Here is a 26,671-nt window from a genome sequence, read left to right on the forward strand (position 1 = left end):
TCCCCTCAGCAGTGTACTTCGGTCCTTCTGCCTGCTCTGCTCCCCGCTCTGGCTCTGGTGAATTCTCTCACCCTCCCGTGCTTCTGACTGTACACAGTGCTTGTATAAATGAATAAATAAATTTAAAAAAAAAAAAAAAAGAAAAGTAAATCATTTTAAAAGAAGAGTCGTAAAGGAGTAACGTAACGGTATTGCTGTCCACAGTTATGGCAGAGACTGTGCAGGGGCGTGAATGACCAATGGGCAAATACTCCGTTCTTGTCCCATTCTTCCTAGAAGTCAGGGGTAAAAGCAGCCAAACTCCAAGTGAGGTCCCACCGGTGAACAAATTCCATGCACATGCACCACCAGCTTCCCGCATTTCACTGGCTGCTACTACTTCTCCAGTGTCCCAGTCTATAACAACAATCCTGTGTATCTATACATTGAATATGACCGTATACCAGGGAATCTGTTTGCTTTCATTTTTAACTTCAGAGTTAAAATTGAAATTTGCTTTTAAGTAATACATTTACATGGCTCGAAATTCAAGTGATTTTGGATATATTACATTGATTATCCTGGCTCCTACATCTCTGCTTTATATTTTCTGAACCAATTCCTGTCACCTACTTGCAACCGCATTTATTAGTTTATGTAAACACAAGCACACACAAATATAAGTATATAATGTATCCTTTCTCTCTTTTTACACAAAATACAGTATTTCATATCTACTATAGGTCAATACTTCCAGATTATGATTTTAAAAAGTTTTTAAATGCCATTAAAAATTGTTCCACTTTAGGGCCTCCCCAGTGGCGCAGTGTTTGAGTGCTGGGCTGGGAAGCTGCCCGCAGCCTCTGCAGCGTCAGTTTGATCCCTGGCCGCTGGCAAGGGTCCCACATGGAGAACAGACCTCTGCTGCCGGGCCCGCTGCTCCCCTCAGCAGTGTACTTCACCAGTCTACCTGTTCTGCTCCCAGCTCTGGCTCTGGTGGATTCTCTCACCCTCCCACGCTTCTGACTATACCCAGTGCTTGTATAAATAAATAAATAAATAAATCTTTAAAAGAAATTGCTCGACTTTAAATCCACAATTCCACTTATCAAGGAAGAAGGGAATGAACTTTTTTACCGAGATGGTCCTTGCAGTGTTGTTTATAATAACAATAAAAACAGAGATAATAAACTTCCAAATTAACAGACTATTTAACACAATTGAAGATCATTTAGCCAGGAAAAAGGAAATGCAGCTGATCTTTAAGTAACGATAAGGACAGATTGCTGCCATTTATTAAGTGACACCAGGTAGGCAAAAACTAATGTACATAATCTGTATGTATAAATATATGTACATATTTACATGCACTATAGATTTGGGGAAACAGGAAGGATATACACACATAACAAAAATATAAACATATCTGTATATCTGTGAGTGTGTGTGTGTGTGCTCTCATTTACCTGAAATAAAGCTAAAACATACATAAGAAATTATTTCAAAAAATTTTTGATAGCTATGAGGGGAGGGATAATAAAATTCTTGCTGTTTACCCTTTTGAACTTTAATTCTTGCATTTTGAGCCACAGAAAAACCTATAAAATTTTAAAATTAAATTGTTAGTATTATGTTAGTCATTATGCAATATTAATGTTATTATCTATTATTAATCATTATTATAATATGAAAATTACTGGCTAGATAAGCATATTTATCACTAATATATTTTCCAGTTTACTTTGACGGTTAGTACCAAAAAAAGAGCCTTGCACATAGTAGGTACTCACCTAAGAGGTACTGTATGGGTGAATGTGTGGAATAATACCTGGACCACATATGAATGTAAGAACATTAAGTATTTTAAACTCCACGAATGACTAGTTCACTGGTATAGTGATATTTAAAACTAACATGGTGTCTGATAGGGCCACAGCACACCAAGCCCCAGGTGACTTTCTGCTTAGACTTAGACTCACTTAGACTTCCTACAAAATCATGCTCCTCTTTATTAACTTTCCCAGCTTCGCAGGAGAATAGATAGCTTTATCAATTCGGCATAATTAATAAAGGGCATAAGCCACAAACCCAATTCAATTGTTTCCACTGTTAGCAAGTCTAACAAGTCAACTGCATTCTGAATATTAATGGTTGAACTAAAATTTGCTCAAAATTCAGATATCAAGTGCTTCTTTCCAGCTTTGGAACAAGTAAGACCACAGTGTTCACAGACATCATCTAGCTGCAGTTATTCATGTGCTGAAGATGGCAGAGCTCATGATTACAAAGAGCATATTTTACTTTATTCTGCATGGAGTGAAATCCTAAATGAGTTAAATAATTTACTGTGGTTCTAAATTATGGAAGTTACAAAACGTTGTGTATGATTTCTTCATGTGTGTGCTGAAGACTGCAGGTGTAACTCTGGGATCGAGAGTCCCATCACCAGTGAACAGGTGATGGCCAAACAAACAGAATACCGGTCTCATATGTGGTGCCCTGCTAGCCAGATTTCTTATCTTGAAAACTGAACTTTGTCCCACCGACCATTACTGACAGGAGTGTAAATTGCTGTGGCTCTTAAGGAAGTTAACCTGTGATATGTATTAATGGCCACAAAAATGTTCAAATTCTCCAACCTCATAATCATGTGCATTGTAAATGAGTAATCCAAATTATGCTCGAAGTTATAAGACTGAATGTTATTTGTAATTAGAAACAATTTAACTATCAAGCAAATTATGAATCTAACCAAAGGTATCTCATAAACTTCAAAATTGTGATTTTTAAAGATTATATAACCATTTGCCAAAATGTTTATACCAATATATCTTATTTATTTTTTTTAAGATTTATTATTTATGCATACAAGAGCTGGGGTACAGGCCAGAGGTGTGGGGGTGAGAGGATTCACCAGAGACAGAGTGGGGAACAGAACAGGCAGATTGACCAAAGTACACTGCTGAGGGGAGCAGTGGGCGAGTCAGGAGAGGTCTGCTGCACCATGTGGGTTGCTCCTTTGCTGGCAGGGAATCAAACTCATGCTTCAGTGGCTGCAGAGTGCTTCATAGGTTGCGTCTTAACCCTTGTGCCACCAGGGAGGCCCAATACCAAAATATTTTAAAACATACACAGTATATAACATTGTAGTAGGTATGTAATAACTACCACCTTGTGAAATTGTAGCTAGATAGGGGGAATATGGACAGATATACTAAAAAAAGACATTGGGGCAAGAGGTTTATATAATTTTACTAGAGAATATACTGGAAAACCCAGCAAAACCATAGCAATAAAAAGAAGAAAAACATTCATTGATGTGAATGAAATGTAGTATCATCAGAGGAACACCTCCAAACCAGCCAGTGACATTCATGGCCAATTTATGGCAAAAGGCGGAGTTTTCCAGATTATATTCCTGCTTTCCTGGATGGGGGCTGCTGGGAACAGGACGCACAGTAGAGCTGCCCGGGGGACTTTATTTTTTTATTTTTTTTTTTCTTTTAATAGAGGCATGCTTTATTTATTTGTTTGCTGGTTTGTTTGTTTGTTTTTGTTTATACATGCACTGGGTACAGTCAGAAGCGCGGGAGGGTGAGAGAATTCACCAGAGCCAGAGCGGGGAGCAGAGCAGGCAGAAGGACCGAAGTACACTGCTGAGGGGAGCAGCGGGTGGCAGGAGAGGTCTGCACGCCATGTGGGACCCTCCTCTGGTGGCCGGGGAGCAGCCGGGGATCGAACCGGCGCCGCAGAGGCCGCGCGCAGTTTCGCAACCCAGCGCTCAACCGCTGCGCCACCGGGGAGGCCCGCCCGGGGGACTTTAAAAGGTGGAGCGCAGGCTTGTTGAGCTGTGGTGGTGTGTGTCTTTCTCCCAATAGCACCCTGGTCTCTGCTCAGTGCAAGTTCTCTGGGGTAAGAGACAGTATCTGGTCACACGTCGGTCAATATATTTCTTTTCTTTTTTCTCTCTCTCAGCTGTCCCCTTTTTTTCTCATTCCCATGCAAACAAATCCTTTTATTTTTAGTTTTTTCTGCATGTCTTGTATTTGTAAGTATGTGGGTGAAGCCTCACTGACTGGGTCATTTCCAGCCCCCTAGGTTTACCCCATTTCAGTCTTTCCTATTTTCTTTGTGTCCTGTGTTCAGATTTAGTTTACTGTATTGAATGAGATAATCTTGGTTATTAAAATTCTTCTAAAGATACCACTTATGGAACCTAGCTTTAGTCTAGTCTATCTTCTTAAAAGAAAAAATTAACTTACAAAGCGCAGATGTCACCCATCTATATATTTCCCCCATTCACTTTGGTTTCCTTAAAATCCATTTTTGGTTCTTTTCCTCATTACAACCTTTGAAGCTTCTTCCTATTTTCAGACAATCAGATAATAAAGCAGTTCATGAAAATAACTAGAAAAGGCAATCCCACGGGAGTTACTCATGGTATTAGCTAGTCCTGTTACTAATTTTAAAATCACAAAGACTGGATATGGGGACTGATTAATATTATAGAAAGTAAGCAGAGCAAGGTATGGATCTGAACCCCATGTTCCTCCTGGTACTAGCTGGACAGAATTGAGTAGATACACATCCCCCTCTTAAGCCAATCTTATCGTCTGTAAAGTGAAGACAATGACAACAGCCAGAAGGGGGTGGACTGAATTCAAACCCAGATTTAACCATTATGCCAGACTGCCGCTTAGTCAAGTAATCTGGTTAACCACAGAAACAGATGAGGGGGTCTTCTTTGCATGACCTCGGTTAATTATTTAATCTCTCTGTGCCTTCATTTTACCAGACCCTGCAGATCCTTTTTAATTTAGCTAAAGAGATGATGCAAGTGCACAAACCTCTTAGTACTCATTGCAATATTGGCTCAACTTGTAACTACAGCAGATGCAGAACGACCCTCAAAGCAGTCTGAGTGGGTAATAACATTCCACATTTTCCCGCCCATACAACACCCTGATGAGAGGTCTGCACGTGCCCACATCAGGATTGCTATAAGGAGCAGGACTCACAAAAATGCTGCTACCACAGACAGGACTTCAAATTCTGCTCAGTTTTTTACCATTACTGTGACACTGGACAACATCTAATTTCTTTGATCTTGAATCTCCTGAAATGTTAAATGACACCTAACTTACATTATTAATGAATAGGGAACCCCAAAAGATGGTGATGTCAGAAAATTTTGCCATGCACATAAAACTCTTAACTCTCCCTGCAAAGGGAGTTACATCAAAGATTGAATGGTCTAAGTAGCATGCGCAAGCTGAATTCCAGGCTCAAAGCACTGGGCCATGTGACTCTGGACAGCCTGTGCCGCCACTACTTTCTGCATCTATAACAAAGGCCACTAATAGTAAGTGGTCCCCTGTGCTTGAATAGAAAGCTTTGCTAATGGCGCCAGCTAATGCCCTGATGTTGTTAAATCCAGATCCAGTAGACTGACTCACAGAGCTCATCATAACTCCACCAATATGTCTACTTTCTACATCTGCACTGCAACCGCCCACATGGACCTGCTGATGAGGTGGCTTTATTCTTTCACCAAAAAAAAGTTTTATGTGGCTGGAGAGCCAAAAGCTATAAAAATAAATACAAGTTTGGGGGGGGGAACTTTGTAAAATCAGCTCCAAGGGGTATGTTTTGCTCCTTTCCTGATTTATACTATGATTCTAAAGAAAATATATGGATTACATAACTTATACAGTTTACCTGACCATGAATTTTAAGTATTTTGTGTAGTTCTGCTCCATAAAGATACATAAAACATCAACACTTGCAAAGTGCACAGAAAATTAGAAGTGAGCAAATTATTAAGGAAAATTGAAATTCCAAATCGGCATGATTTTCTCTAAAAATCTGACCTAGCTTTCTTCTCCCTTGGGCCCTGATCAACTCTCTTACTCCCAATACTGCCATATTTAAATATCGAACCATAAGAATCCAAATCCCAGCTTTTTCTCTTGACAAACTAGAGCAATTGTACCCTGGATAACTTTAATATGATATGTAAAAAGAACATTAAATCCTCTGACTTATGGCAGTGAGGGAGATGTAGCTGAAACCCTGAGCTGTCTCTGTTCTTAATTAAAATAATGTTAATAATGGCCACTAAAGGAAAATACATTTCATGCTAATTGTGAAGCTGTCTTCAAACATTTTTAACAAAGTCATAATAATTATGCTAAGGGGCAGCAAGTAATGCCACCAGCCCCCCTCCAGAAAGGAAAACACAGAGGAAGTGAGAAATGGATGACTTTACATATAAAATAAGCATGAGTTGCTGTTCTCCAAAATCCCAATAGATGCAGAACACAATATATACAAGCGTATGCCCCTCTCATATGGAGAATGGATTTTCAATATATTCTAAATAAAATGAGTCCACTCAAAAGTCTTATGCCCTACCTACTGTTAGTTGTGTTTGGCTAATTAGGGTCATATTTGTTTTTATTGTACTTTCAAAGGTATGAATGTGCATTGTACGAAATAAATAGGTAGACTGATAAATAGATAATACAGAAATAAGCATAGAAGTAAAAAGGCAAATGACCATCCATTTCACCTACCTCCTACCTATTGTAGGAGGTAGAAACCAGGCCTTCTTCCTTGTTCTACCCCCATGCAGAAATAGGTTTGCATGCATTTGTGGCAACATTCCTCATTTTCCCACTGAGTCCTAGGGCAAGTCAGGGACATTAGGCAGCTGTAGGGCAGTACAGACAGGGACTTCAGGAGAGTTAAGGAAGGCTCCAGAGATAAGGGCAACCAGATTCCAAAGGGGACTAATCAAACACCCCAGGACTAGGGACAACAGGACATTCCAGAACTGGGATGATAAAGAAAAGTATGCCAAGATAAGGGCGGGATACAGAGACTTTGTTCTGGGCACAGAGACATTAAAGACAGAGTGAGTGAGACCACCAAGAACTAACCCATCAGAGAGAGACTGGTGGAGCTTTAGAATAATCCGGGAAAGAAGGTACATGGTCCGGGCTTCCTTGCCCTCCCTGGCCTGCTTCCATGGCCTGGGAGTCCCACTTTATTTCTGTTCCTTTTCTCCTTAATAAACTTTTTCTTTCTCTAAACAAATCCGCCCCTTTCCACTTGCTTGCCTGAGCGCCAGTGAAGTTCCTGCTGTGGCTTCGTGAGACACCAGCCTGTGGTGGTCTAGGGGCTGGGGCTCAGCGCTGCCCCCGTGGCCTGGGATCGGTCCCTGGCTGGGAGACTAGGCCTGAAAACCTGAAATTACAGTATCACCGCTACTTGCTTTGTGTGTGTGTGGTTTTTTTTTTTTTTTTTTTACACCTCACAATATATCAGGACAGTTTTCCAGAAGATACAGGAATGGAGTTAAAAGAACAGAGAAAATGTGATTCATTGTTCAAATCAGTGGGTGATTTTTCACCTTACAACACATCATGCCACCTTTCAGCCACCCACTCAACAAAAACAAAGAAAATAATCCAGTCAAAAAATGGGCAGAAGAGCTAAAAAGAAACTTCTCTGAAGAGGAAATGCAAATGGCCAACAGGCATATGAAAAAATGTTCAACATCACTTGTAATCAGGGAAATGCAAATCAAAACTACCATGAGATACCATCTTACACCAGTGAGAATGGCACATATTAAAAAAACTAGCAACAACAAATGTTGGCAAGGGTGTGGAGGAAAAGGAACTCTCCTGCACTGCTGGTGGGAGTGCAAACTGGTCCAACCACTATGGAGAGCTGTGTGGAGATTTCTGGACCTACTAAACTTAGAGCTTCCATAGGATCCAGCAATTCCACTCCTAGGTATTTACCCAAAGGACACAGAAACATCCATTCCAAAGAGCACCTGCACCCCTATGTTTATAGCAGCACTGTTTACAATAGCTAAGCTTTGGAAACAGCCCAAATGCCTAAAAATAGATGACTGGATCAAGAAGATGTGGTCCATATACACCACGGAATATTACTCAGCAATCAAAAAAGATAAACACATGCCATTTGCAGCAACATGGATGGCGCTGGAAGGGATCATGCTCAGCAAAATAAGCCAGAAAGAAAAAGAAAAATACCGGATGGTCTCGCTCATAGCAGGAATCTAGAAAACCTAAATAAGGGACCAGGAATAAGAAAGAAAATATCAAAATCAACAAACAACTATGACCCAGAGACACTCTATGGGGGTGGGGGAGCAGGGAAGGGAGGGATTGGGGTCAAAATAAGGGGGTTGTAATTGTATGGGGAATATAAAAATAAAATTTAAATAAAAAAATAAAATAAAATAAGCCCTTTACCAACACCCTAATGATACAATTCTGTATCTCAATTATAAGAGTTTGAAAAAAAATTCAAGGAGTGAAATACAGGTATGTTCTTCCAAGACAAGACTATTTACAAGGACAGAGCAAACTGACAACTGTTATAGACTTCTGAGGGACCAGAACCTTGGAATCAAGTAGTCGCTCCTGGCCATAGTTTCCAAGTCAGTAAAACACAAGGATCAGAGCAATTAATATCAAATCTCTTGCAGTATGAATATCTATTTATATGAATATCCTTTCTCTTTTCTCTGCTTTAAAACTTGAACTTCATTCTCCATTTTATGGTATTCCTTATGTTTAATATAATCTTTTCTTGCATGCCTCTCCAGGTATAAGAATAGTAGGAAATATTTTTTTAATAACCCTATGTCTCCTTGTGAGTCATTTCTCCCAGTAATATGCCAATGTCCTTCTCAGTTTGAATTTTTGGGAGATAAAATGAAAAATTGCTAATTTCTAAATCTACACACCTACAATTCCCATCTACAATCATGATTGCAAATTCCCTGGAATGTATGACCTTAACTTGCAGGAAGCTGACCCATCCTTTGAGTTAATATTAGAGCAATTAGTCTAACAAAAGGATTTTTTCATCTTTGAAATATTCAACTTCATCTATCTCTGAAAAAATAAGCTTCAAAGTTAAACACCAATAAAATGTCCAATCTAATTCACACACATTTTATCCATGTCTCGCAAATGGATTTTACTTTAGAAATTTATTTCTGTATGATAAAGAACTTTTCAATCCCATGTGTAAGACTGTCAATCTCATTAAAAGGTAGTCCAGCAACCCAGGGAAATGTACTTCTTTCTAAATCTTTAATCAATCTTGAAATATCTGTCAGTCAGCATGTTATAGGGCAGCCCCGATATTGAACGGGTTCCTGGCTGTGGGTCCTCACCCGCGCGCTTACAAGGGACTTATTTATACTCCACTACAGGCACACACAAAAGGTTCATAAAAGGCTTATTTACAAGGGAAAAGGAAATAAGGAAAATGTACAACTCAGGGAAAAATAGGGAAATAAAGTCTTTAATGCGTCCTACCCGATCCGCCGACCTGGAAACCCAAAAAGCACACTCCAAGCTGCGAGCTGGCGGAGAGCCAAAATGGGGGACCCCTCCAAAGCCCACGTGTCTGGCTTTATACCAACCTGGCTGCTCAACCCCACCCTCAGGTCCCAGCCACCTTCCCTTGGGTGGGGATGGGATGTGGAGTTCCCAGTGTCTTTGGCTTTGGCCTGGGGTGGGGGTGGAGTCCACAAAGCCTGTATGGGATTAGCTTTAGGACATCTTTTTCCCCCTAACAAGCATACCCTCTAAAACTCCCATTTTCTTTATATATGTTGCTCAGAAATTTGCAGTCATCCAATGAAATTGACAGTTGTGGAAAAAAATCAAATTGTCCCCTCTCATTGAGTGGCCATTTAATGGCCAAACACCCCATTCAAAATTAAAGTGGAGGCAAATCCACAAACTAAACAGCCCCCTCACCCCCACTCCTGCTGCAATGCAACAAGCTACAACCAGAATTCTACTTTTATGATGCGAGAAACTGGTATTTGGGGATAAACCTCTGCAATCAGGCCTTTAGAGCAAGAAAAGCCACAGCAATACTCATGTAAATCTCTCCATCCTTCCAGAGTGAAACCAGGTTGATATTAACGATTTACCCAGACCAAATTCAATGCAATCAACCAGTTAAAGTATTTTCTTCATGCATTCAATTAGGCGTATCTGCTGCAGTGACAGGAGCATTTCAACAACAACAAACAAATGAAACACGTCACCCAACTTCCATCTTAGGAAAATCACACTAAAGAACCATTTTAGTTTTGAGACCACTGAGTGAAATACAGAGCAGTATGCTGAGTGCAGAAAGTCTTTGTGTAAGGGGAAGGCATTAGAGAAATTTAAAGTAGAGGTAGAGTAAGATTGGGTTTTATTGTTTTGATGATCAATTTGCTGTCAACAAAACAGATTTAACAGTGCGGGATTGAGGCAAGGAACAGAGGAATGAGAACATCCCTTGAAAGTAAAACACACCCCCCGCCCCAGAGTTACACCACCCCAAGTGAGGCCTGGCAGAAATAAGTACTCCTGAGTACTCTTGATGGGAGTAGCCTCTTTGAAGGAGAATCGGTTCTCTTTATCAGAATTGTGAATCTATGCCATTGTAAATCTATGCGAGGTGTAAGGGCAACCTCCTCCTTGGGATTTATCTTAGAAATACAGCATCATATGTGTATAAGCGTATGGACAAGGAGGTTGCTGCTTCAATTTTAAAATGCATTTATAATTTTCAACTAATTAAATATATTAACTTTAATTAAAGGTAAATTTTAATGTTTGAAATGTCTAGCAAAAATTTGAAATACTCTTTGATTGTCTGTTATTTAGTGTGAGCTAATTAGAGAATTTGTGGAACAGTCAAATAATGAACACGGGACAGCCATAAAAATGCTTGAAAAGTACTCAACGTAAATTAAAATAAAGGGGGAAGGCCTGTCACAGAATTAAATAACATAAACCCATCTGTGTAAAACACAGACACACACAAGCACATGCATTTTTATAAATGTCTAAGCAGAAACAGAAATACCAAGAGTCTCTCTAGACTGACTCATCCGGGAAGTGAGACTGGAAGGAAGTTTCCTCTTCCTGCTGTCCTTTTCTACATTGTTTTCTCTCTCTACATCATTTAATGTAAAGCAGTCATTAAGCAAAATAGTTGATACAGAAACAGGGGCATAGAGCTACCATCTACCTACATATCTATCAATCTAAGCTGCCTTTTGCAGTGGGCAGACTGTGTTCTTTCTTTTTCCACTTTTACTTTTTGGTCGGAAATTAAAGATTTCTTTATTTATGCATACAAGAACTGGGGTACAAGCCAGAGGTGTGGGGGGTGAGAGGATTCACCAGAGACAGAGCGGGGAACAGAACAGGCAGACTGACTGAGATACACTGCTGAGGGGAGCAGCGGGCGAGTCAGAAGAGGTCTGCTGCGCCATGTGGGTAGCTCCTGGCTGGGGATCGAACTCATGCTATAGAGGCTGCAGATAGCTTCAAAGGGCTGTGCTCAACCCTTTGCACCACTGGGGAGGCCCCTTGGTCAGAAATTAAACTCTGCCCTTTAAAACCCACAGTAAACAACACGTTTAGGAAGTCATCTGTCATGCTGGGTCTGACACAGCCGCCACTGCACAGTGCAAGCCTAAGTTTTTCCTGTCATTGCACAGAGGAGGCCAGCAGTAGGGCACCAGGGAGCAACCCCCCCAACCTGGGACTGGATGAGCCGGTCACTGCCTGGGTGCTCCCCACCTCCACGACTCTGCGGGCTCAGGGCCGGCCAGGTGGGGAGGGAGGGAAGCCAAACTTTGTGTCCACAAAGCTGAGGGGGGAGCAGCTCAGGGACCTCTGCGGTCAGGGCAGATGGCCAGTCCAGGAGGACAGACCCCAGGCCCCCGACGCCAGCGCTTTCTCACTCCCCACGAGGCCTGTGCCAGGGTCTGCGCTGCAAACAGAATCACACAACACAGTCCCGCAAAGCTCCAGGAGTCGGGCTTCGGGAGCAGGGGTGTAGGTCCACCCCCGGGCTGCCGTCCATCAGCGGACTCACCGCTCATGTTATTTCGGGTTTGCCCGAGTTTATGTAGATGTTTCTCGAGCAGCTGCGACGTGCCCGGGACGCCTGGGCGACACTGAGACAACATAGGGAAAGCTCTTCCCCTCGATGCTCAGAGGCAAAGAGGAAAAATGGGCTATAAAGAAATGAATTGTTGAAAAGTCATGACGGTTACGAAGCATGGTCCTGCAGGAAGTGAAAAGGGGTGACCCAAGACCCCTGAGGGGGGGCAGCTTCCATTGGAGGGGCCGGCAGTTCTCTGGGGACCTGACTTTTCAACTGATGACTGTAGTCAGAGGCAGCCACTGGGGAAGAGCTGACAGACAAAGGCTGCAAAGGGTGAGAACCAAAAGGAGCCTGGGGACCTCCCTGGTGGCGCAGGGGTTAAGTCTCAGGGATATCAAGCTATCACCAGGCACTGTGGCCTGAGTTTGATTCCCACATGGCGCAGCTGACCTCTCCTGTCTCCCCGCTGCTCCCCTCAGCAGTAGATCCACCTGTTCTGCTCCCCGCTCTGTCTCTGTTGAGTCCTCTCACCCCTCCACACCTCTACCTGTACCCCAGTTCTTGTATGCATAATAAAAATAAATTTTTAAAAAAGAAGAAGAAAGAAGAGGAGCTTGTCCTCCAAGGAGCAGAAGGGAGCTAGAGCGGCCAGAGCTCAAGGAGAAAAGAGGCTCGTGACACTAAATGAAAAGAGGCGGTGCGTCCGGACACATAGGAAGATGTAAGTGAACTATCCAAGTTGTATCTAGCTTTCGGTAAAAATCCTCCTAGCACTTCTCCCAACTGCACCCCTGGAAGCATCTCACCAAAACGACCAAGCCAATAAAAACTGCTGGGCTCCATAAGTCAATACAGATTCATCTGATTCAATTAACACATCTCTTTATATGTTGATCCGATTTTCCATCTCATCATTTTATTTTTAGAAGGAAAGTAACAAGCACAGCCACAGATGACACGTGATTCATCTTATCTTCCGGGTCAAAGACGTCTACACAGCAATTCCCAGAAAGGTGCTTTCTAAGAAAGCAAATACCTTTCCTGTGTCTCTCAACCCATATCTCATAAATATGTTTTAAGTTTTTAAGTGACATTTTCAAGTAAATATCACTGTTAAAAGAAAAAAGACAATAAAACTGAAAAGGGGGCAGTCATAGAGGTAACAAGACCTCGGTCTCATGCTTGAGAAAATGTATATACAAATGAGTTCATTTATCACCAATTAAGATGAGCAAAACCTTGCAAGAGTTCTCGAAGCCCATTGATGTGAGAGCAGAGCAAGCAGGTGCTTCACACAGGTTGGGAAAATGCACCAATGCAACTTTGATAAACTCTTACATGTGATTATGGTTTGGACAATAAGTCTAAGGACTAGTTCCAAGGATTTCCTCACTGAGATGCCCACCACTGTGTGCTCAGGATGAGGCGTGTTTGCGGTGCGGTGGGCAACTGAGGCAAAGAATTACTCAAAAGTTTCAGCTTGGATTCAAATTCAGGCTCTGCTACACACAAGTGATGTGGCTTGGAGAAAAACTTGACCTCTCGGTAACTCAGTTTTGTCATCTGCAGGGCATAAAAACAATGCCTATGTCATGCACATATTTCATAATAATAAAAGGAGGAAAGAAAGAATGAATAGCAAATAAATAAATCCATGCACTGGAATCCTATTCAATTATTGAGAAATGTGCTATATTGCTAAAAAAAAAAAATAAACCAATGTCAAAGGATTATGTAAATATATATTATGTGCATACCCACATACACACACAGAGCTATTTATAACAGACTATTCTGTTGGAATTGATTCACAGTGGATGCTTCTGGGGAAGGGAACTAGATGATTCCTGGGGATAAGGATGAAAAGAAATCTTACTGCTTAATATATAATCTATGTATCTCCAACTTTTACGCTAAGTGTATACCTTATCTATTGAAAAAATCAAATAAAATTTAATTTTAAGGGCCTCCCTGGTGGTGCAAGGGGTTAAGCACTGCACTATGAAGCAATCCGAAGTCTCTGCAGCATGAGTTTGATCCCCAGCCAGGGAGCAACCCACATGGTGCAGCAGATCTCTCCTGCCTCGCCTGCTGCTCCCCTCAGCAATGTATTTCACTCAGTCTGCCTGCTCTGTTCTCCACTCTGTCTCTGGTGAATCCTGTCACCTCCCAGACTTGTGGCCTGTAGCCCAGCTCTTATATGCATAAATAAATAAATCTTTAAAAAATAAATAAATAAAATTTAATTTTAAGAGAATCATTCCAAAGCTCCAGCATTTATTTCTGTATTCCTGACTCTAAATTTGTAGATTACATACCAATAGCAATTGCGAGAAATCCTAGAACATTCCAGCACTCAAGAACAGACTCTACAACAAAGTCAAGCAGGTTACAGGCAGAGCTTTCTATTGTCTTCTTACACTTGAGTGTTTTATTAAATTATTCTACCTTCTGGAAAAATCATTCTCTCAGCAAATACTGAGCATTCAGTCTGTACTTAGAACTGCCGATATACAGTGAGTAAGACAGTCAAGGTCTTGGGTCTCTTGGAACTTAGAGCCCAGTGGGAGAAAATATAACCTACAAAAAAAAAATTTAGGAAGAAAATTATTGGGCACATATGCATATATCACGCATGCCCAAATTAGGGAGATCTCCTCAGGGATGGTGGTTAGGTAGGCCATTTTGAGGCAGGAAGTCTAAAGGTAAAATCTGAATAGCAAGAGGGAGTCAGCCAGAGAATACCACAGGGAGGGCTCACTCAAGAGAAGTTGGACTTGAAAGTACTAAGAGGTCTCCAGGGACAAGCTCCTTGGGATGTTATTTTCAAACCTTACTTAAATATACATTTTACATTAAATTAACGGATGGTGAAGACTAGAGCCATTTCGTAACTTCTAGATTTGGAGCCATGACTAAGTGGAACAAAAGCCAGGCTCAAAAAGTGACTCTTTTGCAAATCAGCCACAATAGCTACATATTGGTATATGGAAACTAAAGAAATTGTACACCCGAGCTACGAGGTTCAAAAAGGATGATTTCTTAAAGTTTTTTTTAATGTCTTTAATAAGTTATGACATGGATAATAAAATGCATTTTAAGACTTTGTGTTCCTGAACAGTGAAATTTGTAAAACCTTTGAATTTAAAACTAGTGTTTAATTTTATTTTAGTGAGTCCATTCATAACACAGGCTAATTGCTCCTCCTATTAATTGCTACATTCTCATCATGTACATGATTGAAGGGAAAGCAAGATAAAGGTTTGGGCAAGATAAAAGTTTGGGCAAATTGAAGTAGCTGAATCTGTGGGATTTGGGGTGAGACATGACATATACATTGATGGTGCTATCAAAGGGAAGTTTTTTTGAGAGGATGATATTGCATAGATGGGATATTTTTTTGTAAGACCCAATTTTTAAGGTATTTGTCTATGATTGCTATAGGACCCCTGGACCCAAACTTTGCTTTACCTTCCTCTGATGGAGCCCCCAGGAGAGTAGAAATTCCACAAAACCCCAGTTAGCCAATCACCAATGAGGAGCCTCACTGTGGCTTCCTGCTTTCTGACAAGGATGCAAGAACCAGCTAAAACCTAACGACCTTACTGACTCAAACAGCAGAAAACTGACTTAGAAGTCACCTATGACTCATTAGCAGGCAAAAATGCACATCCCTGGGAGGGGACTTAAGATGCTAATGAGACATGTGACATATGGAGACACCTGTAGCCCCACCTCAAACACTCTATGAACTGCTCCCTGTTATCTGCCCTGGTAACAAACCCCATAAAACCAGGACCCCCACCACTCACAGGTCTAGAGCCTGGCTCAGGACACTTTGCCCCTTTCCTACTGCGTGAGCCACAAAAAAACATGCCTCAGTTGAAACCTACCGACTCTTTCAAAATTTGCCGGGGGATTAATTGGTAAAAGCCAGACAAAGACCCTTGGAATCAGTGGTAAGATCAAGCCACAGAGCAACGAAAAATAAGGAAATTTTCAGAAAACCTACTTAAAAAGATAAAAATAATGGTTCTGAGTTTCCCTGACACTGCACTGACATAGGTAAGTGCTGGATTAGCCCTGGTCTGACTTCCAACCTCTATCTTGCAGCTTTTACCATGATTTGGTAACACTTGCACCATGAGTTAATTTTCTATTAAGCGACTCCACTTTTTAAATAGGAAGAAACACAGTTCTATCTTAAATAGAAAACCAGTAAATGTAAAGATAAATATAAAATTAGATAAAATATAAGGTTAATGAATGCAATGAAATGCAATATTGTTAACAGAAGGCAGTACCTAACTTTTCTCTCCATTAAAAGACCTACTAGCCAGAAGCGTTTTGTGATAATTAAAAGTAGGACTTTTTTCTCATTTTATGATTCAATGATGTTTGTTGCCTTCAAAGGACCTCTCACAATATCTACTTCCCACATCCAAGGAACATGAATAGAGTTAATAGATAAAATATTGTGGTTAATCTTTTCATCAAAAGTTTGCCATTATGGCTACTACACCCAACTCTATATTTTCTAAGATGATGTTTCATTGGTGGTTCCTAAGCAGCCCCGATATAAAAATGTGCTGCTGAAGTTAACAGCTAGAGGAAGGTTGTTTTTCATCATCAAAGCCATCACTTTTCTGCTGGGATAAGACAGAATTAATTGCTATCACCTTCTGGTTCTTACAGTTAATGACCAACAATAAACAATAAGAAACAAAAATCAACAGGATAACCATCCATTAAGTTTCTACTATGCGTTAGGCACAGGGTTAAGAGTTTGATATACTTAACTTTTATAAGGGGTATATTATCATCCTCACTTTTGCATCTGAGGAACCAGTATCCCCAAAGGCATAGCCAGTGGCCAAGCTGATATCCAAAGGATGTATCCTATTTCCAACAAGATAAAAGTAATGCAGCGATTTAATCATTTGAGAGCAAAAGACAGAGAGTCTCAGCCAGACTTGGACTGGTTAGGGACATGATTTAAACTTCATATCCAAAGGTAAAGGAACTAGATTAACCAGAACAACTCTGAAAACAAGGAACAAAGTGGAAAGAGTCAGCCTACCCTATTTCAAGACTTCTTGTGTAGCCACACATATGGAGAGCCCACTGCACCCACACAGGTCACAAAACAAAACGAAGCAGAATAGAGGGCTCAAAAGCAGATACACGTAAATATGCTTGGTGGAAAAAAGACACTACTCTTTCAGCAAAATGTGTGGGAACTGGAAATCCACAGACAAGAAAAAAAAAATTCTGGACCTAAAATGCACACTTACACAAAAATTTACTCAAAATGGCCCATGCACTTAAATGCAAAGGGTAAAACTATAAACAATTTAGGAAAAAGGTGTCTAGGATCTTGGGTTGGGCAAAACGTTACTACTAAAACCATGACCCAAAAAGAAAAAAAATGTGAAACTGGACTTGATCCTAGTTAAAATTTTTGCTCTGTGAAAGGCCTGCTTAAGAGGATGAAAAAGATAGTGCTTCACCTTGAGAGAAACTATTTGCAAGCCACATGTCTGAAAAGGACCCAAATTTAGAAAAGATAAAGAACTCTCAAAATGCAACAGTTAAAAAACAATCTTATTAGAAAATGGGCAAGAACCCTGAACGGGCATTTACCTAAATGCACGTACAGACAGAAAGGCACTGGGGCAGCTCTCTGTGCTTGTGGTACAAATGCATGTGAAACTACGATTTTCTAAAAATAGATATTTTAAATGTAAAAATGAGACAGTGGTTCTTAACTTTTAGGAAGGGGGAGCAGGTGGAAAGAAGAGAGGGTCTCGGCCAGGGAGGTCCAGATTTCTACAGGAATCTAACAGAAGTTATGAAAAGTCACTGCATCCCATGGCTGGAGCCTCATTGAAAAACTTCACTCTGGACCATGAAATAGGACATTATGTTCTCTGGGACCCAGGGATCAGCAGAGGCTGAGAGCACCATTAAAGTCAAGATAGTTCCCCAAATGCTCTGCAAAAATCAGCTTCCAGATACTTATCCAAATTTGGCCATCTGCATTCTAGAAAGAAGCTATTTTAACTTCAACATTCATATCTATCTATGGCATTTCTAAACTCACAATTTTATATCGATGCTTCAAAGAAACAGAGGGTTGGAGGAGGGAAATATTATAATCTCTCCTTCTTGGCATAGAGTCTCCAAAGGTTTTATTTCCAACCGACTGAAGTCAAATTCCTAGAGTGAAAGGAAAATCCAATTTGTTTTTCCTCACTTAACAAAACTGGAAGAGGAAGATAGAGCAGATGTCTTTTGACTTTAATATTTGACCCTTTACTCAAGCCGATTCACCTTAACTATAGTGACTAATCTCAAATTAACAATAAGGCTCAAAATTAGACTGTCAATTACTGGAGAATGTCAACTCTACCTGTCTTACATTAGGAGACTTATCCTGATTCAAATATTACTGAACACTCAATCAGTATCTGATGAAAATATGAAAAGATATAAATCTCAAATAAAAACCAAATTCTTAAAATGCCAAAGATGATGAGTCCCCAAAATAATAAAACTGCTTAAAAATGTAGATTTCTTCTCATTGAATAGTGTATGTGTGTGTGTGTGTGTGTGTGTGTTTGAGCCTTATATTCCGGGTTTTGCAGCCTCAGATTCAACCCTGGATGGAAAATCCACACTATGCAATTAGGCTGGCAATGGCTGTATCTGCACTGAACATGGACAGACCTACTGTTCTTGCCATTATCCCTGAACAGCATATAACACTATTTAGAAAGCACTTACATTGTATTGGGTATTATCAGTTGATATTGTAATTAAGCATTATAAGTAATCTAAGTAATATGATATAAATGAAGAGAGGAAATATAGAGTTTATAAGCAAATACTACACCACTTTACATAAAGTTTGTGAATCTGTGAATATGGGGTCCTGAACCCAAGCCCCGCAGACTGGGATGTCTGTATCCACAATGGTATACGATACATTTCTCTCTTTCTATGATTTTTGTGTTATCATTGTAACTTTATTATGGTACCATGAAAATTGCACAGGTTCCTGATCACCTGTAATCCAAAATCCCGAAATGAAATATCAAAGCTTCTTTAGTAGACTGGGTCAGGTGAAACAGAAAAACACAGGGCATGAGGAAATATTTCTTCCTAAGATCTGACCTAAAAAGTAATCAAATTTTCAAATCCATTCCCTGTCACCCAGGAAAAGGATCTCCAAATGAACAGGAGGACCACCTAGTCTGATGAACTCAGTCCAAAATTACATGGAGATGAGCTTTGCTGTCCAAGACAGCTCTGCTCCGTACCTAGAGCCCATGAAAAATCTTACAAAGGCAAATATTCCTTCTCTACCTCACATCAGCACCAAGGTATATGTGCTTATACATGAATCATTTCACAAATATTAATTTTGTTTTCCTAACAAAACAACAAGCTCTTTGAATTAATAGCTGTTGCACAGAAGGAGTGAAAATAGCCACCTGAGTGTCACTGGTTTCCAACAGCACCAGCAGTAAGAGTGAGAGCTGCAATAAACATTGATTGGGTTTTGATGGTGGCAGCCAGTGGGCTAAGTCCTTTAAGAGGCTTATCTGTTAGGTGGGGGACATGCGTCTCCCTGTTTTTATAGGAGACCGAGGTTTACAAATGTTAGTCACTCATCAAAATCCACAGAAGGGTTGCTGAATTGGGATCTGAACCTAATCTCACGTCAGAGCCTATGTTTTTAAACCAGTATGCATTGACAGATTCATTCATTCATTCATTCATTCACTCACTTATTCCATTAAAAGCAATCTAGGATGACAGCAATGGGCATGACGAGAAGCAAGCAGACTGAGACCAGCTTGGGAGGTAGAACCTGGGGGTGAAGTCTACAGAGGGGGAGGGAAAGAGAATGAGAAAGCAAGGATGACTCCCAGAGTGCTTGGGCACATGTGTGGGTGATGACACAGTTTGAGAAGACAGGAACTGGAAAAGACAGACACCCCCTCCATCAGGTGTTCCACCATGCCAGGGACTGTTCCAGGCACTGGGGTTTTGCTAAAAGATAGAGAACTCCCAGCCCTTGTGGAGCCCCATACACTATTTGCGGGATGCAGGCAAGTAACAAGTAAAGAACACAGACCAAAATGGGAGGATGATAAGTCTAGGGAGAAAAAAGGGAAGACATGTGAGGAGAGGGGGAGGGTGTCCGTTGAAAAGGGTGACAGTTGAAAAAGGCTAAAGGGAGTGAGAGAGACAGCCAGGAGGAGAGGCCTGGAGGACCTACATTCTGAGCAGAGGGAACGGCATTCTGAGGAGAAGGAATGGCATTTTGAGTAGAGGGAAGAGCAAGAGATAAGGGTCTGAGTCAGTATAGGGACTCAGAGCCGGTTGTATGGCTTTCACTCTGAATTGCAGAAAAAAGTATGGTGGTTTGAGCACCCAGGGAGACACATTAGGAAGTTATTGCAACATTATAGGAAGAGACCGTGGATGGATGGTTAGGTGGGTGGAGAGATGGGTAGATGGGCAGGTAGGTGGGTGGGTGGAATGATGGATGGATGGATGGATGGATGGATGGATGGATGGATGGATGGATGGATGGATGGATGGATGGATGGATGGATTTCCACCTGGACAACTAAAGTGACAGGGCCCCTCAGTGAGAAGTAGTCTCCAGGAGAAGCAGCTTAGGATAAAAGAATCATGGGTCTGGCTGTTTTAAGTATGAGACCATTAGACACTGGTGGAGATGTGAGCAGGGCAGTGGAGGTCCTGCGTAGATGGAGCATAGAGATGGTACTTAAGAGGTTTGAGGGGGACTGCGCATAGAGAGTAAGTCTGAGTTCAAACTCTGAGGCTCCATCGTGGACAAGCCACAGAAGTTACTGATTGGAAAAGGCCCTCCATTGTAAAGGAAGACACCAAGTGAGAACCATTACCTGGGGGTGTGTAGGCCCCACATTTGGTGAGGTTCATGGCGTGCAAATCCACATGATTTACAACTGATCTATTAATACATTTTCAGTGTCTTCTGTGTAGTAGCTAGATAACCCGTCCCCCCATCAAAATGCCCCAAACACGAAGAACATTGATGATCCTCAACAAACATCACAGAACACAGTTTGAGGCTTCTTCAATGGAGATGGAGCTGGGGAATGAAGATGCGAAGACACTGAAATTTTTGAGTTGAATGAGTTTAGTTCATTAAGCTTTTTGATGCTTATCTTTAAAAGTGAGTCTCTATATAAATTGATTACTTAATCACTTAAACTGTTTAGTATCTCAACTAACGGTGATCCCTTACTTCAACCATTGAAAAATAATCCTGTTGAAACATCACTTAGATGCTTTTCATTTGTCAAAACTTTATGAGAACATCTAAGAGCTGCATAAATACTTAAGCCTCTGGACATTTCCAAAGAGCAAGAGAAGAAAATAAAAAATCCCGGCCTCCTAACTAACTCACACCTCTATGCTTCTATCAAAGAAATAATACAATCAGGTTCCATGCCGTGTGCATTCAATGCATTTGCAAAGGTTTTCTCTGAAACGGTCTTTGAATAGTGCTTATTTGGTACTCCCAGCATCACTGAGGAGTGTTCATTGAACAGATTAGAAAATCAAGGCCAAGTGCCATCAAGAGTCAGAGAGCTGGTGAATCTCAGAAGCAGCACACATCCTAGTGGCTCTTTGAACGAATCCGAGGAAGCATTCCTTGGCACAACAGCTGCTTACCATGAAATGCTGTTTTCTTGTTTAATTATAAACCCTCCTAAATGTGGTGCTAAGCCACAGACACTTGTCTGGATTCCATTAATAAAACCACCATGTCAAATTTGTTCCAAAAAGGGCGTAGGAATGGCAAAGTCTCACCCTGGAGCTCAATGCCTATTTCGACGTGCACTCACTGAGCACCTTTTCTATACCAGACGTGCTGTCCTCGCCTGGAGACGCAGGCATGCTGTGCACTGTTCTGGACTACGTGCAGCCAGATGAATTCCAGTAACATTCCTTGGTGTGGACACCGGGTCCCTCAGCCACTTCCCTGAAGTGCTCCTTGCAGCCTCCATGAAAACTTCAGTTTGCAGGTTTTTCTGATGGCTCCATAATCAGCCTCCTCAATTTACATAAAGAAATTATATCATTGGGGCCTTCCTGATAGTACAAGGGGTTAAGCATCAGCACTATGAAGCAATCCACAACTACTGCAGCACAGGTTCCGTCCCCAGCCAGGGAGCTGACTCACATGGCGCAGCAGACCTCTCCTGCCTCCCTGCTGCTCGCCTCAGCAGTGGATTTCAGTAGATCCACCTGTTCTGCTCCCCACTCTGTCTCTGATGAAACCTCTAACCTCCTCCCCCACACACACACACACACACATCTCTGGCCTGCACCCCAGTTCTTGTATGCATAAATAAATAAATATTTAAAAAAGAAATTATATCATTAGGCTACTTTTTAAAAATTAACTGGTGATTTAAAAAAGTCAATGTCAGTCAATAAGACCAGATATCTCCTTGATAATAAGTTTGACCTTTTTTTCTCCCTGAGCAATAACTGCCACTCCAGAGAATTCTAAAATTTATTTGAATGTTAACACAGATGAAATGACTACATCTTGAGAAACTATACTGCTTGTTGGCATCCAAAATGCTGTAAAACATAAAAGGAAAGCAAACTAAACTCTATTTCCTTTCCTTCTGCTTCAAATATCTATCCATAAACATTGGCATTCACATAGGAATACATTGTGTCAGTTGTAACACTATAGTAAAATAATCTCAATTACCATAAACTAGAAAGTTATGGTAACTAGTCTTTCAAATAAATCACCATGTGTCACAATTTGGCACCAACCCCGATCCTTATGAATTATTCACATTTTGTGCATTAATAATGCATGCCCTCTCTCTTCCCATTGGAATGCTCCTTAACACTGAAGAGATGTCTCTTATCGGTTTCTTCCATTGACAGGATGGAATTAACCTAAAATTAGAATGGTATTTTTTATGCTCTCTATAAAGTTGCAACACTTGGCTAGTCCACCCGATGATCAAAAATATAAAGTACCTATTCTTTCTTGCCTTTTGCATCAGAGTCACTGGGTTGCTTCTGCTAATGAGAATATTTGCATAGCAGAAAAGAAAATCAAAGAAACTTAGGCAGAGCTGGTAGGGATTGGCTAGTTCTGTTCCAATTCTCCCTAATTATATATTTATATATTCACAATAACCCGGGATAGAATTATTAAAACATGGCAACCAGCAGGGGAAGAAAGCAAAAGACTAAAACCAACCAGGCAAGAGTTTTTAATAATTACAGATGTTCCCCATCACCAGGTATTCTTCCCTGCTCACCACTGTGAAATTTCCTTTCAATTTTCAGTAAAATTATTGGGCACATAAAGTCCAAAGATCATCAAGGAGAAAGACGCCGGTGACATGTATTTGCAGAGAAAGCCACTCATCACCGCTGAGGACTCCCGGCGGGACCATCCCCTTATGAGGGGACCCAACATGACTAACTTGACCCCCCTCCCACCGTCACCCCAATACACACAATAAACAAAAACAGCAACAACCCTGGACACAAAGAGAAATGCGCTGCCATGAATTTTTTTTTTAAAATCTTTCCAGTATCTTCAAGAATTCCTTTAGCATCATTGAAACCCAGAGAGAGGCCCAGCGAGCGCTCTCTGAAGTCCCATCCATGGAGAGAAGGTGGGGGGAGAGAGGGGGTTTTAAGGAGGAGCCTCCCCTGAGCCGGCCTCTGTCCCCCACAAGCGCCCGAGGCTTCATTCATTCGCTGCCCAGTCCGGAGTCGGGGAGCGCACGGTCTGCGCCGGGGGTTCGCTTCTCCCCCCGAGTCTGGCAGCGGGTTTCCAACGCGTGCACCAGTCCCCAAGTCCACCCCAGCCCCAGCTGGCGGAGATCGGGGCCGGCTGTCACCCCGAAGTGGCCCTGGCGTCTGGGCACCCCCTGGGCAGGTGTGGGTCGCGGCCCGAGGAAACCTGCTTGGCAGACACCCCTCTCGGGTGCGCAGGGTCACCGCCCCTGTCACCCCGCGAGGGCCCGCCCGTCTCCCGCGCCGGCCGGTGCACCCCCCGGAAAAGTTTAGTTGGCCGCGCGGGGGAAGCGGGGCGCCGGGGCACCCCGGCGGGCTCGGCACCCCGACTCCCATGGCTGCCGAGAAATGTTTATTTCCCGCAGACGGGCTCCGGCGGCCGCCCCCGGGCAGCCGAGTCCTCCGCGACCAGGACAGCTCCGCGCCGGCCCGACCTGGCCCCGGCGCCGCGCGCTGCCGCCGAGACTCGGGGCGCGCCCCCCGCGCGCGGCGGCGCCGACCCCCCGGAGCGCCCGAGAGGGGACCCCAGCGCCGGCGGCGCGGAGCGAGAGGCTGGGTGCTTACCCCGAGGCGCCGGCTGCGGACCCTCACGTACCCCTGCTTCACGATGTCGTTGAAATTGGAAGCCATCCCGGACGGCGGCGACCCGCGCCCCGGCGCGCGCCCGGGCGGCTGGGGGGCGGCTCGGGGGGCGGCTCGGGGGGCGGGGGGCACCCCGGGGAGGGGCGGCGGGCGAAGTTGGCGCGGGGAGCCGCGCGGCCGGGCTCGGCTGCGGCGCGCGCGTCACTTTCTCGGGCCCCGAGCCCCGAAAGCGGGCGGCCGGCTCGCAGCCACTTCGGGGCGCGCGGGGAGCGCGGCGCCGCGAGGCGAGGGCTGGGGCCGGCGTCAGCTGACTCATCGGCCGGCCCCGGGAGGAGGAGCGGCGGCGGCTCCGGCTCCGGCCCGGCCTCTCCCGGCCCGGGGGAGGAGCGCGCGGGGGCGCGGGCGCGGGGAGGAGCCGCGCGGCGCCCGGCGCGCCCACCCGCGGGCGGACACCCCGGGACGCGCCCCCGCCCCCCGGCCCGGCGCGCGCCCCCGGGCGCCCCCGCGCCTCGCCCGGCCCGCTCCGCCTCCCCGCGCCCGCCGGGGGCACATTCAGGGGGGAGCAAATTGCGCCCCTCCCGGCCGCCGCCCGCCCGGCTCGCTCGGCCCTCGCAGGACCCGGGTCTCCTCCGTCGCGCGCGCGTCCTGGAGGCGGCGTGGCCAGGGCTGGTCGTGACCTTGGCCTGGGAGGGCAGGGATATTACCTTTGGGGTAACCCCGGGGCTTCCTCGGGCTCCTTGGCATCTGGGGCGCGGTCCCTGGGGGTATCATTTCTCAGTTTTCCTGGTTTCAGCCGGGCCTTCCCGGGGCACGGGACTCGGCTCGTCCACACCTGTCCCCCCAAAGCCAGGGTAGGTCCCAGGGGCCCCTTTAAACAACCCTGCCCCGTGTAAGGTGGCCCCCACTTTACGTAAACCCCAGGACCATATTTAGGCCTCCACAGGCTGGCAATGGGGGGAGCACCATGCAACCATTAGGGGGTCTGCCTAGAGAGTAAAGTGGGGGGGGGGCACCCCTGCCCTTGGCTGCACCAAGGTCAGAGCAGGCTTCAGCTGCGCGCAGCCAGCATTTATTGGACGTCAGGCTGCGGGCGTTGCGCTCCTCCTGCTACAGGAATAATGAGGTCGTTACCGCCCTCCATATGCTACAGAAAGTGAACTCAGAGGAATTGAGAGACTTATTCGCCCGCGTCCCGCTGGGCTGGGATTGCAGGCGGGGGGCTGTGGGGTGTGACCCACTCGGCTGTGCTCACTGCACTGCACCCCTTCCGAGCACAGAGGGGTGGGGGTGCTGGGGGGAAGTTCCTTCCGGTCATTGGACCCGAAATGGGGTGGCTCGTGTTCCCAGAGGTGGACCCTCAAGTCTGGGGGGCCCTTGATCTGAAGGTGCGTTTTGCATCTCGAGGACCGTTGGACCTGACAGCAGCAGAAGGCCTTTCGTCTGTTAGGATTTGCTGGATCGCTCCTTTCTCGCCGGAACGCGAGCTGCTGGTGCCCTGAGCCTGAGGACGCAGCCCAACAGCCTCCCCCAGCGTGTCCGGGAGACCCAGCCCGGCCCAAACAACGAGCAGCGGCTCTGACAGGAGGGGGCGCCTGGGAAAGAGAGGAGCCCTTGGGTCACCACGTGCCCGATGCTTTAACTTTAAATCCCTCACCCGGAGAGGATGACCTGACAAAGTCACTTGGAGAATTCTTTGGGAAGGTTTAGAATTAAAAAACAAAAACAAAAAGCTCCCCTGGTGGCGTGAACTCAAGATATCCATGGGAGACGCATGTCCAGCGCACCGTTTGCAGACCAAGTCCACGGTCCCATGGGAACAAAGAGAGGCCACATACATCTGTGTACACACATCACACACATCTGTATACACCCACACACGCCATGCACACACACCACACACATCTGTATATACACACCCACGCCCCCACACATACACACTATGCCGCCACACGTGCCACACATCTGTCTACACACACACATCACATACACACTCACCTGTATATACACACCCACGCCACACACACCATGCACACCACGCACATCTGTCAACATACACATGCCACACATACACACATATACACACCACACACATAAATGCCATGCCACACAACACACAGGCACACACATCCCACACACAGGCACACACCCCACACCTAAGCGAAGTCCCTGTCCCCATGGAGCAGAGAGCCCAACGGGAGAGAGGAAAGACTATTTCAAGAGCTACAGATGGCGGCGGAAAGGAAATGGAAGCTGCGCTAGGGAGGAGTGAGAGCAGCTCTGGAGGAGCTGGGAGGGAAGGTTTCCAGGA

At 44.0% G+C, this 26,671-nt stretch overlaps 1 protein-coding gene across 2 annotated transcripts in view; it reads right to left on the minus strand.

Annotated features, from left to right (window-relative positions):
- DOK5 (docking protein 5) overlaps positions 1–24,411 on the minus strand; it is a gene marked incomplete at both ends in the record, with an annotated part of 105,819 nt that extends 81,408 nt beyond the window's left edge. For both annotated transcript variants that reach the window (XM_084247040.1, XM_084247039.1), the window contains one exon: positions 24,346–24,411. In XM_084247040.1, coding sequence (XP_084103166.1) covers positions 24,346–24,411 — 66 coding nt within the window. The remainder of the gene's footprint in view (positions 1–24,345) is intronic.
- Between the last annotated feature and the right edge of the window lie 2,260 nt (positions 24,412–26,671).

This window comes from Talpa europaea, assembly GCF_964194135.1.
Source record: "Talpa europaea genome assembly, chromosome: 11".
NCBI classification, from domain to species: domain Eukaryota; kingdom Metazoa; phylum Chordata; class Mammalia; order Eulipotyphla; family Talpidae; genus Talpa; species Talpa europaea.